Source organism: Cyclopterus lumpus, chromosome 4, assembly GCF_009769545.1.
Source record: "Cyclopterus lumpus isolate fCycLum1 chromosome 4, fCycLum1.pri, whole genome shotgun sequence".
Classification (NCBI taxonomy): domain Eukaryota; kingdom Metazoa; phylum Chordata; class Actinopteri; order Perciformes; family Cyclopteridae; genus Cyclopterus; species Cyclopterus lumpus.
Window position 1 is genome coordinate 24,945,815 of NC_046969.1, and position 12,078 is coordinate 24,957,892.

Below are 12,078 nucleotides of genomic sequence, written 5' to 3' on the forward strand. Positions count from 1 at the left end.
ACGAGGACGATGAGAAGGAGGAGGAGGACGAGGACGAGAAGAGGGAGGAGGACGACGAGAAGAAGGAGGAGGACGAGGATGAGAAGGAGGAGGACGAGGACGAGGAGAAGAAGGAGGAGGACGAGGACGAGGAGAAGAAGGAGGACGAGGAGAAGAAGGAGGAGGAGGACGAGGACGAGAAGAAGGAGGACGAGGACGAGGAGAAGAAAGAGGAGGACGAGAAGAAGGAGGAGGAGGACGAGGAGAAGAGAAGAAGTAGGAGGAGGAGGACGAGAAGAAGGAGGAGGACGAGGAGAAGAAGGACGAGGACGAGAAGAAGGAGGAGGAGGACGAGGAGAAGGAGGAGGACGAGGACGAGAAGAAGGAGGAGGAGAAGATGAAGGAGGAGGACGAGGAGAAGAAGGACGAGGAGAAGAAGGAGGACGAGGAGAAGAAGGAGGAGGAGAAGAAGGAGGAAGAAGAAGGAGGAGGAGGAGGAGAAGGAGAAGATGAAGGAGGAAGAAGAAGGAGGAGGAGGAGAAGAAGAAGAAGAAGAAGGAGAATAAGGAGGAGAAGAAGAAGAAGGAGGAGGGAGAAGAAGAAGGAGGAAGAAGAAGAAGAAGGAGGAGGGAGAAGAAGACGAGGTCCGTGCACAGCGGGGTTCACTCACAGAGTCAGGTCCTCGGCCTCCTGCCGCATGATGCTGACTCGGCTTTTTTTGGGCAAGACGGGCGAGTTCTGGTCGCTGATCTTCTGATAGAACAACATGTAGGCGTTCCAGTACCGCCGCCGCACGTCGGGGTAAGGGTTGGCTGCACACACACACACACACACACACACACACACACACACACACACACACACACACACACACACACACACACACACACACACACACACACACACACACACACACACACACACACACACACACACACACACACACACACACACACACACACACACACACACACACACACACACAAAATCAAGGGGACTTTAGTGTTTGCATTAGAAAACATCTTGTTTTTAAAGTTCAACTTCCCATTAAAAGTTGCAACATTTGAGATATAAAGTCAACAGAATGTCCCGAACCGCCCCGTCTTGTAATACCTCATGAATATTCATGAGGTTTCAGGTGTACTTTCCAGTGTTTGTGGTTAAATGTACGTCTGAATAAGACCTCCACGTCGTCGTCAACTCACACTGGTCGTACACTTTGGGTCGGTACTCTCCACCGAAGCACTCGTACTCCAGAGTCTCGTCGTTCATGTCGAACTCCTCCACCACGTTGTCGTTGAACTTGTACCAACGACCCCGAGCGCTGCCGCTGAGAAGGACGGAAAACAAAGATCGGATTCAGAACTGGGAAACTCTTTGACGAGCAAATTAAAAACAATACATTTTGGCACAATTTTTCATTCATTTACAGAATTTAAACCCTTTAAAATGACAAGTTTGTTTACGACGTACCGTTGTTTTTTAAATTTTTTTTATTAAATGCAATATTTAAATGATTAGCTACAAAATGTATATTAATGAAAGTTCATTTTTAGAATAAAAGAATACTATATATTATATCATATTCATACATATTCAGAATTATAACCCTTTAAATGCCAATTCGTTGCACATAAGGCAACATTTTATTATTTTTCTTTTAAATAAATGGGAAAATAATTAAATTTTCTTCTATAAATAATAAATAAATAACAATAAATAAATTTAAAAAATCAGATAAATGCTAAGGCATGTTTTTATTCCTCCATAATCTGGGATATGCCAATGATTAACAACAACATTGACATGTATGCATTGCATCGAAGGTGCATTTGACCCGTGAAATGTCTCAACCCGGTGGCCTCGTGGTTTCAACGGGGACATTCTTTGTCCTTAAAATCGGCACAAAATGGCTGAACACTGGCCTCTCACCGTCGGTCCTTGATGAAGGAGTAATAGTGCCCGGCGTGCGCCTGGCCGCTGTGCACCACGACCCCCACCAGCTCGTAGTTCTCCGAGATCGTGACCTTCTTCCTGGGCGAGCCTCCCAAGGTCCCGTCGCCTCGGCCCTCGCCGCCCTCCACGCTGCAGTCTTGACGGGCCATCCCGGAGACGGTGTAGGGCTCCATGTTCAACACCCAGGGGAACTGTGCACCAACAACAACGACAACAACAACAACAGGGTAAACATAAATCACAATTCCAGGACTCGATGAAAGCGTTCCCCCCCAGTGACTCGACGAGACCTCCGTACCCGGATCTGTTCGTCGTATTTGATGGAGCGGCCGCTCTCCCAGTCGAAGCCGAAGCGCATGAGGTGGATGCAGAGAACGCTGGGCAGGGATTTGATGCACGTCCTCTTCACGGTGGTTCTCTGCGCGGATGAACCAATGCACACAGGTGAGTACGTGCACACAGGTGAGTACGTGCACACAGGTGAGTATGTGCACACGGGTGAGTACGTGCGGAGCGACTCGCTCACCTTCTCCTTGCACTTCTCGCAGTAGTAGGCGTTGCTGCCCTCCAGCACCTCCCCTCTCACAAACTGGTCCAAGGAGATCTCCAAGCTTTGGCACGACGTCACTCCGAGGTTCAACGCCATGAAGGTTTCTTCCCTCTCGTACCTGTATTTATAAAAAAAAAAAAAAAAGAAAGAAAAGAAGGTCAAACGTCTTCTGTGACGAGTCCCCAATAAAAAAGGTCACGTCGGCCTCGAGTGCTCCCTCTCTCTCTCACCGGTGAGGACAGTCTTTACAGATCTTCTGGTCGGAGAAGATTCCCTGAAATGTGTTTTTGAAGATCTGTTCCCGACCCATTTTCTGGTGAAAAAATAAAAAAATCATCACAACCAAATCGGGTTTCTTTTTAGAAGAACTCTTGCGATTTAAAAACAAACAAACAAACAAACAAACAAACAAACAGGTGTTTGGTTTACCTTGAGGTGCTCGTCGAGCTGGTCCACCAGGCTGGTGAAGAACTCGTAGGCGTCCTGCTGCTCTCTGACGTACAACTCCTTGTTCCACATCTTGAAGATCTGCGGCAGACGAGACACATTTGCACGTGAACGACAGCTCGTTTTCCTACAAAAACAATCTCTCCTGAAGGCCACACAAGTCAAAGTACTGTGAAGCGTTATGTGTGCTAAAAGCAGCTGGTCTACCAACTATATTTATAAATAATAATGTATTGTGCAAGTTTAGCACGAAGAAATGTTCCCCTTTGAAAAATATAAAAACTTGATATTATACGCACTTTACTCGTCTTTCATGCGATCGGTAGACTTGGTGAAGACCTCGTGGTCTTAATGTGCAGCAACAACAAACCGAATCTCACACACATTATTTTTTCATCTTCTAGACCACCGTCTGCGTTCCGATTGGTTCCCACCGGGGTCAAACTCTCTACCAGCTGAAAGGTTACGCAACCTTTCAAACTCGTGCGGCGCCCACCGAGCGGTCCGTTACCTTCCAGAAGTTCTCGGGGATGTAGTACTGCAGCTTGCTCTCCATCAGGTGGCCGAACAAAGACTGGACCTGGTAGAAGACGCTCTCCTCCGGCTGATCCGTGTCGTCCTCGATGGACAGGAAAGCCTTCAAACACACACACACACACACACACACTCTCGTCTGACACCGTCATGAACGCAGAAGGTGAGCGGGCGCAGGCGACGGGGTGCGTACCTCCGGCAGGCCGGGCTGCATGTAGAGCTGCTGAAACACAGCGTTCATGTAGCACGTGGCGCCGCCGTTCTTCAAGCCGACGAAACCAGAGACGGACCGGCTCTCTACGGGGGGAAGGTACTGAGACACACACACACACACACACACACACACACACACACACACACACGTTCATTTAACCACCACGAAACATCGCAGCAAAGAAAAGCGCTGTCAGGTCGGCGTCTCACGTCGAACTCCTTGCAGAGGGACGGGTCGGACTGGTGGTGCATGGACATGAGCTCCCTGGTGATGAGCCGGAGGTTGGGCAGAGAGCTGTCGGCCAGCATCACCAGCACCTCGTAGGCCGCCAGCCGGCTGCTGGCCGTGCTGCACCTGAACACACCGCGGAGAAATGTGAACGTAGTGGGTGAACAATGTAAACTTTTTAATAAAAAAAAAAAAAAAAAAAAAAAAAGGTCCAATCCACAGGAGGCAAGATGAAACTGAAGCGGTGGGAGGGGAACTAACGTGTCGTACTTGGGGTGGAAGTCGTGGCTCGGGGCGGGGGAGGGCGTGGGGTTGGAGCTGTTGATGATGATGCGCGAGGCTCGAAACAGGAAGTCGTCCAACAACTGCTGGATGAGGGACGGACCTGGGGGAGGAAAAAGAGTTACGCGTCCTCACGTTGCACGTTAGTGTTCTCCGGACTCGAGAGGGGAACGCGACACACGGGAGGTTATGAGAAAACGGGAAATCGGAACAATTAAAAAAAATAAATAAAGAAGGAAACCAATGCGAGTCTCACGCAATGGTGCGTAAATATAATGCTTTCACTGGGTGGAGACTTTGCCATTATTATTATTATTATTATTATACATGTAAAGCAGAAAAGAGGATTTGAGCATTTTCCAGGAAAAAAAAGAAAAAACAGACTGAAATGTTTCGTAATTTCTGGTTCTGGCAAAACGTAATAAAGAGGTTTAATTTAATTAATACGGGCGCTGGTGCTCCGGCGCTGTACCGTGATGTTATAAATACATAAACGTAAATAAATGGCAAAAAAAATCCCGACTAGACTCTGGGAAGACCTGCCTGAGAAACTGTTTTTAAATTGTAAAGAACTTTAGAAAGATACGTAAATAAAGCTTATTATTTGCATATTTCGTATCGCGGTAATCCAAAAAGCAACAGGAGAGAAATTAAGTTGTGTTATTTTTGCGACGCTTGGTTTAGGTTACTGCCCATTTAAACCTTTTAACCCGACTTCCTTAACGCCCCGAGACCCCCGCTGACCGGCGGCTCACCGAGATGCTCCTTCTCGTTGCCGCAGAGCGAGAGCAACGTCTTGATGAGCCGGAGGTGTCCGGCCAGCAGGATGTTGTCCGCCTCGCTCGTCTCCATCTCGGAGCTCCAACTGGGCTCGAAGTTGTCGAGCCAGGAGATCTCGTCCTCCAGCATCGCGGCCGCGCTCACGTTCAACACCTCCATCTCCGACGCTGCAGGAGGCGAAGAGAGAGAGAGAGAGAGAGAGAGAGTCAGTTCCTACGTATACTTGACGTCTAGATGTTGGTTGAAGGGACTTTAAATCTTACTGGTCAGGTCGTCCAGAAGCTGACATCGGAGGTCAAAGTATTCGGTGCATTGGGAGAGCAACCTGAGAAGAAAAAGACGCATCAACACAAAAGACTTCCCGCTAAAGTTCCAGGCATACGCGCATGTGTGTGTGTGTGTGTGTGTGTGTGTGTGTTTCTTTTCTGAAGTACCTCTGGTTGACCCCTCTCATGATGGAGGTCGGACTCCATAGCGGCAGCTGGGCGGTGAGGACGACGGAGATGAGGAACAAGTTGGGTTTCTGGACTTCTGCGAAGGCCGACGTGTCCGTCTGGCTCAGCGTGTAGAGCTGGTCACAGGCGACGCGGCGGATCTGGAGAGAGATTTGGGAGGAAAAAAACAAACAACAAACTATTGTTGATTCTTTAATCTAAAATACCGGCCTCAAATAAAACCTTTAACTTTGACCAGATACTGTAAAAGAACATTAAATTCTGCGTTCCTCAGCGCAACTTTGAAGCCATGATTGAGTCGCATCAACGAACACGTTTAAAAAAAACTATTCCGTGAACTTTGACTGAACGACAAGAAAAGGTTGAAAAAAATGTAAATAATTCAATGTTTACAGCATGTAGAGAATAAACTCCGCCCCCTCACCATTGGTACCACTTGGGAACTAAAAAAAAAAAAGAGGCTACAGAGAGCAAAGAAACCTGCTCGGCGTTTAGAGGTATAAACAAAACAAAGAAAGAGTTGTTTACCTCTCCGCTGGGAGATCCCAGAAGAACATCGATGATGAAATCGTTGACGGAGGGAAGGTTGTAAAAAGAGCCTGGAGAGAGAAACCGAAACCACAGGTTTGAGCGGCGTCGCAGACGTCCAACACACACCTCACAGAGGCAAGTGGTGTGTGTGTGTGTGTGTGTGTGTGTGTGAGTGTGTGTGAGTCTTACACAGCTGCTGGCAGCGTAACTGCAGACAGGTGACGAGCAGCGACAGAGCCTCGCGGGCGATGATGGTGTCTTTGACGGAAACGCACTGCTGTCGCACGCATATCCCAGCATGCAACGCTGTGGGCGGGGTCTCCCCCTCGCTGCTGGAGCTGCAGTTACTTCCTGTAAAAGAAAAAAAAAAAAAGTTTGCTTTTTAGCGTTTGTCTTTTTTAAAACATTTTTTAGGAGATCTGATTGACAGACTAGTCGGTCATTCTCAGCTTAAAAGGTAAATAGAAGAATGTTGAATATTATGCTTTATTTATTTATTTGTTCCCCTTAGGGTTTTTTTTCCAGGAAGCCTCAGAGATATAAAATTTTAAAAATCTTATTTTGAGAAATTTAATAATATTGACGTGATGAACAAAAAAAAAAATAAGACACGACTTTTTAAACACTGTAAAAAAAAAAGAAGAAAAAAAAAAAGGAGGCTACTATCACGACCGAACGCTGCACCCAATAACATGGAGTGTGTGTGTTTCCTGTGTCACCTGTACTGCTGACTCTGGTGCGGACCCCCTGCGGCAGAAGGGCGCTGTGGGTCTCTCTGATTGGCTGCGGGCTGCCGACCAGATCCAATCGACCTGCTGCGGCCGCCCAGGTCAGACGCATGAAACACGCCACCGTGGAGGTGAAGTCACCCACCTCCATGGTCTGGGAGAGAGGACATCGAGCGTGAAACATTTCTTTATCCACGATTTAAAATAAATAAATAAATAAATCAACGGCGGGTGTCGTCACGGAAACGGGGGGGGCGCGTTCTTACCTGGATGGCGACGCGGGCCGCCGGGATGATCTCCTCGACCCGGATGGAGGAGCGCTCGGACAGAGACATCTGTCGGTAGGAGGACTTCTCCGGCGTGCCGCAGAGAGACAGCTGGCGTCCGGCTCGCCCGGCGTTGCGAAATGGACGCGACGACAGCGACTCGCCGTCCCTGATGACGTCGTCGTCCAGCGCCGAAGGCATGCTCTGGCCGACCAGAAGGAACCTGCAAAACACCGGCGGTCAAAAGTATAAATCTTGGTGTTTTGTGGCCCCTGAATATCAATGAGTGTGTGTGTGTGTGTGTGTGTGTCGGGGGCATTGGGCACCTGGCCAACTGAAGGCAGATGGAGTAGACTCCTTGTCTGGTCTCGTAGTCCACCTCTGACGGGATGGAGTCTCTCTGCATGACATTCACCACCAGACTGCAGAGGAAACACACGTGAACACCGGATGTTTTATTTACATTCAAAGCTTCTTCCAAACGAAGCTTTTTTTAATAACGTCTCATTTCTGTTTATGCGGTTACACAAATGTAATTTTGTGATGCCGTTAATGTTAAAATGCGAGACGAAGCGGCAGTAAATATAGATGGAAGTAGAATATTTTTTTATTACAGCAAACATCTGTCAGCTAGAAGAACTTCGTAAAGCTCTCTGAAAAGACACATCGGGGTTTAAAACAGAAAGATCAGATTATTATATTATTATATGTTACGAATGAGGCTTTGAGGTTTCAAATCGCTCCGTTACCTGAGGCCTCCTGCTTTAAGGAAGTTCTCGCAGAAGGACTTGCTGCTGGTTTTCGCCATCTCATCGTCCGACGTGGGCATGAGCTTTGAACTCAACACCTGACGCAGAAGAGACAAGACAACAGATCTTCACCAATCGAGAAGCCGCGTTTTCACCGGAATGCGAAGCGCAGCCGAAAACGTACCTCCAGGTTGTACAGCACTCTGAAGGTGGACATGCCCGGGGCCGAGGACCTGAAGAGGGACTCCAGGATGGACGCGGCGCTGGGCTGGTGCTGCTGCTTGGAGGACATGGACGGAGAGCGGGAGCCCGTTCCCTGGAACAGCGTCTTCTGAGGAAGAGAAGAACGGAGAGGGGGTTAAAAAAAAAAAAAAAGGAAGCCGAGCGACAAAAATCAAAAAGGGTTTCAAGCGTTCAGGCGTGGAAGTTACCATCCTGATCTGATCCTGTACCTGGTGGCTCCAGACGCTGGATTCTTTGGGAACAAAGTTGTCGAGAGCGTCCTGAACTTCTGGGTCCGTTGGAATCAGCAGCAGCAGCTTCCTCACGCGGAGGGTGATCCTGGAGGGAGGGAACGACGCACCGGATGAGGAAATGGAGGTTTTTTTCCCCTTTCTCGTTGCCGACGAGGTGCACGTGAAAGCCCCCTTTTTTTAAACCACGAGACGGGACACACACACGCCGATATCGTCTTTACGGTTAGGTTAAAGATCGGCGGTGATGCCGTGAGCGAAGATATAGCAAACAAAAAAATCTACAGGGATTTGGACAATTATTATCATTTTAAAAAGTGCAAAACATTCACAATTATTATGCTCTCCTCAAAGCAGCCAAGACAACAGTGATTTGACCTCGCTGGTCGTTAAAAGGTCGTTTGTTGGTCTTTTAACTGTTTCAACAAATTAACAACTCTGTGAATTAAAAGGTTTACTTGGAAAAGAAACAGACGTGACATGCACACGGAATAAAAAACCTCTCCGTCACCGTTCCAACAATCAAAAGACAGACTGAACAAGTAAAAGATATATAAAATATTGAAGTGGAAAAAGGGTTTAAGACTTAGAACTCGTCCACCTCACCTGGTTTCATCGAGGTTAGCCAGCTGGTAAAGCATCTCGAACACGTTGCACACCAAAGCCATCACCACACCGGGCAGCGACTTCTCCTGGAGACGGAAAAACACCAACGTGTCGTGAGAATGGAAGTCAGAGCGTCTACAGGGTTGTAGTTTGGTGTGGGGGTGGGTGTGGGGGGTGGGTTACCTGCTCCAAGGCGTAAGCAGAGTTGAAGACGGCGGAGCTGGAACTGCTGGAGGCCGAGGCCGAGGACTCGGAGCTGCCGGAGGGAGTGCCGGTGCCAGAGCTCTTCACCGTCAGGGTCTGCTCGTCGTTGAAGCCGAGCTGGGAGAGCAGCTTCTGGTCCCGGTTCATGGTCATCTGAAACACGGCGGAAGGGGGGAGTTTTATTAAATGGAGGTGGCGGCCGCCGCCTGCAGGAGCTCACCGTGCATTGATTTGTAGTTTCAGGGGAAAAGAAGCGTCGCTGACACTCACCACGCTGTCGTTGGCAAAGATCTGGACGTTATCCACCGGACAGCTCAAGTGCTCCGATATCTTCCACCGGATACTTCCTATTGTCTCATTACTGTGGGTCTGCAGGAGGGAGGGAGGGAGGGAGGGGGGGAGAGAGAGAGAGAGAGAGAGAGAGAGAGTTACAGAGAGAGAGGGGGAGAAAGAAAGATAGAAACAGAGAGACACACAGAGAGAGAGAGAAAGACAGAATGAAAGAAAGAGACAGAAACAGAAAGAGAGAGAAAGACAGAGACAGAAAAATAAATAGAGAGAGAGGGAGACAGACAGAGAGAGAGACAGACAGAGTTACAGAGAGAGACAGACAGACAGACAGAGAGACAGACAGACAGTTACAGAGAGAGAGGGGGAGAAAGAAAGATAGAATGAAAGAAAGAAAGAGACAGAAATAGAAAGAGATAAATAAATAGAGAGAGAGAGAGGGAGACAGAGGGACACAGAGAGAGAGAGAGAGAGACAGACAGACAGACAGACAGTTATTTCCTCTGTAGATAATTGCTCTGCATGTTAAAGGCACCAGGAGACGCCTCATACCTCTAAGGTGAAGGTGTCTTTGGTTGACTCGTAGGTGATGTGGAGGGTGACGGGGTGTCCATTGAACGAGGCCCCGTGAGGTAGAATAGTGCGAGGAACTGAGTACATGTCCTACACACACACACACACACACACACACACACACACACAATTTAAATATCACAAACAACCTCTTGAGACCATTAACCTCTGTGCATCACGTTCAATAAGTTGCTCTATAATGTCCTTAGATGACAAAAATAATATATAAAATGACATTCTCACCCAGTTTAATCTTTTAACCAACATCTGTCCTATTCATATTTATTTGGTTTACATAATGTCACTGATTGATTAATCTACATATGCTAAACGTCAGTGTTTTTTTTTTTTTTTCACATTCTGGGAAATGTCAACAACATTGATTTTGTGCACAGATTAAAAAAAATAAAAAAAATAAAAAATAATTAATTAATGTCTCCTTCCTTAAAAAAAAAAAAAACACCTAAAAATACTATATATTAATGCTAAATCTTTTAACCAAGTTAACTATCTTATTGATTTTCAGAATTTTAACCCTGTAAATGGCAGTTTGTTTACATAATGCAACAGAAAAATGTAATTGTTTTCTGTAAATCAAATGCTCTGAATGCGTTTTAATGTTTTTGATGTCTTTAAAGACTTTATCACACCGTTACTTTTCTTTCCTTCTTTCTCCGTCTTACTCTATTTTATCTTTTCTATTCTTGTTAATGTCGGTTTTTAAATCGTATATATATATTTTTTTAAAAAGTCCTTTTACAAAGTTTTTCCTCCTTTAATCTTTTGATTTATAATCCAAAGTGCTTTTAAATCATAAACAAACTTCAGGGACAGAGTGTCTGTGTTTTGGGCTAAACAGTTACATTATAGACTTATTACAGGAGCTAAAGGTCGACCTTCCAAAATTAAAATAAATTAAAAATTAAATTAAGCCCCTCGACACAAGGTACGCCAAAATTAGCAAACAATTTAAAAAAAGCCCGGTAAATGTCCCCGGAGCTGAATACAGCTCATGTCCTACCTCTATAGTGATGACGTAGCGTTCAGCCAGGAGCAGCAGTCTTTCGATTATCACCAGCTTCGTGGATCTACAGACGAACGAACACACACACACACACACACACACACACACACACACACACACACACACACACACACACACACACACACACACACACACACACACACACACACACACACACACACACACACACACACACACACACACACACACACACACACACACACACACACACACACACACACACACACACACACACACACACACACACACACGTTTCAACATGACAGAATAACAAACTGTGTGTGTGTGTGTTTTTAGCATCTCCAAAGAGACGTGTTTTGATAGGATTAGTAACTATGTTCTTACCCAAACCCCCCTCTGTACCTGGATGGTGATTGTACAGATGTGGCCACGGTCGGCATGGCGGTGGCGGTCAGCATCTTGGTTGCCCTGGTAACGGCGTGCGTCAGAGTGGGCCCGCCGAGCGCCGAGCTGGCCGCCTGAGAGAAAAAACGGGATAAAACGGGAGCTGTGAGCGAGCGGTCGGTCGGGAGGCGGAACAACGGGAGCTCGTCCTGCCGCTTACCTCCAGTCGCTTGTAACAATCGGCAATGAACTTCTTGTGCAACGACACGGAGTCCTGGAAGAAAGAAACTTTATTTAATATCCGGTTACAAGACTGGAAAAAAAAGATTAGTATACTAATCCTAAAAGATCCTATAGATAATGTACTGACCTTAAAGATAGTGTAGTAATCCTATAGATAGTGTACTAATCCTATAGATAATGTACTGACCTTATAGATAATGTACTAATCCTATAGATAATGTACTGACCTTATAGATAGTGTAGTAATCCTATAGATAGTGTACTGACCTTATAGATAATGTACTAATCCTATAGTGTACTAATCCTATAGATAGTGTACTAATCCTATAGATAGTGTACTAATCCTATAGATAATGTACTAATCCTAAAGATAATGTACTAATCCTATAGATAATGTACTGACCTTAAAGATAGTGTACTAATCCTATAGATAATGTACTAATCCTATAGATAATGTACTGACCTTAAAGATAGTGTACTAATCCTATAGATAGTGTACTAATCCTATAGTGTACTAATCCTATAGATAATGTACTGACCTTAAAGATAATGTACTAATCCTATAGATAGTGTACTAATCCTATAGATAATGTACTGACCTT

General features: G+C 46.2%; 1 protein-coding gene across 7 annotated transcripts in view; it reads right to left on the minus strand.

Moving 5' to 3' along the window:
• Positions 1–12,078, minus strand: part of usp24 (ubiquitin specific peptidase 24) — a 43,011-nt gene that overhangs the window by 12,147 nt on the left and 18,786 nt on the right. For 3 of the 7 annotated variants that reach the window (XR_004609338.1, XM_034529926.1, XM_034529932.1), the window contains 29 exons: positions 11,454–11,507; positions 11,234–11,367; positions 10,865–10,931; positions 9,823–9,933; positions 9,253–9,351; positions 8,962–9,135; positions 8,779–8,864; positions 8,152–8,260; positions 7,884–8,030; positions 7,700–7,797; positions 7,277–7,372; positions 6,951–7,173; positions 6,676–6,838; positions 6,146–6,307; positions 5,954–6,024; positions 5,405–5,565; positions 5,234–5,295; positions 4,946–5,137; positions 4,170–4,293; positions 3,890–4,034; positions 3,660–3,779; positions 3,444–3,569; positions 2,915–3,013; positions 2,716–2,798; positions 2,462–2,603; positions 2,234–2,353; positions 1,912–2,126; positions 1,185–1,309; positions 650–791 (listed from right to left, as the gene is read on the minus strand). Coding sequence is in view for 6 of the 7 variants with exons in the window: in XM_034529926.1 (XP_034385817.1) it covers positions 650–791; positions 1,185–1,309; positions 1,912–2,126; positions 2,234–2,353; positions 2,462–2,603; positions 2,716–2,798; positions 2,915–3,013; positions 3,444–3,569; positions 3,660–3,779; positions 3,890–4,034; positions 4,170–4,293; positions 4,946–5,137; positions 5,234–5,295; positions 5,405–5,565; positions 5,954–6,024; positions 6,146–6,307; positions 6,676–6,838; positions 6,951–7,173; positions 7,277–7,372; positions 7,700–7,797; positions 7,884–8,030; positions 8,152–8,260; positions 8,779–8,864; positions 8,962–9,135; positions 9,253–9,351; positions 9,823–9,933; positions 10,865–10,931; positions 11,234–11,367; positions 11,454–11,507 (3,650 nt within the window). In the remaining variant the exon portion in view is untranslated. The remainder of the gene's footprint in view (positions 1–649; positions 792–1,184; positions 1,310–1,911; positions 2,127–2,233; positions 2,354–2,461; positions 2,604–2,715; positions 2,799–2,914; positions 3,014–3,443; positions 3,570–3,659; positions 3,780–3,889; positions 4,035–4,169; positions 4,294–4,945; positions 5,138–5,233; positions 5,296–5,404; positions 5,566–5,953; positions 6,025–6,145; positions 6,308–6,675; positions 6,839–6,950; positions 7,174–7,276; positions 7,373–7,699; positions 7,798–7,883; positions 8,031–8,151; positions 8,261–8,778; positions 8,865–8,961; positions 9,136–9,252; positions 9,352–9,822; positions 9,934–10,864; positions 10,932–11,233; positions 11,368–11,453; positions 11,508–12,078) is intronic. The other 4 variants (XM_034529931.1, XM_034529930.1, XM_034529927.1 and 1 more) reach the window with 4 other exon arrangements.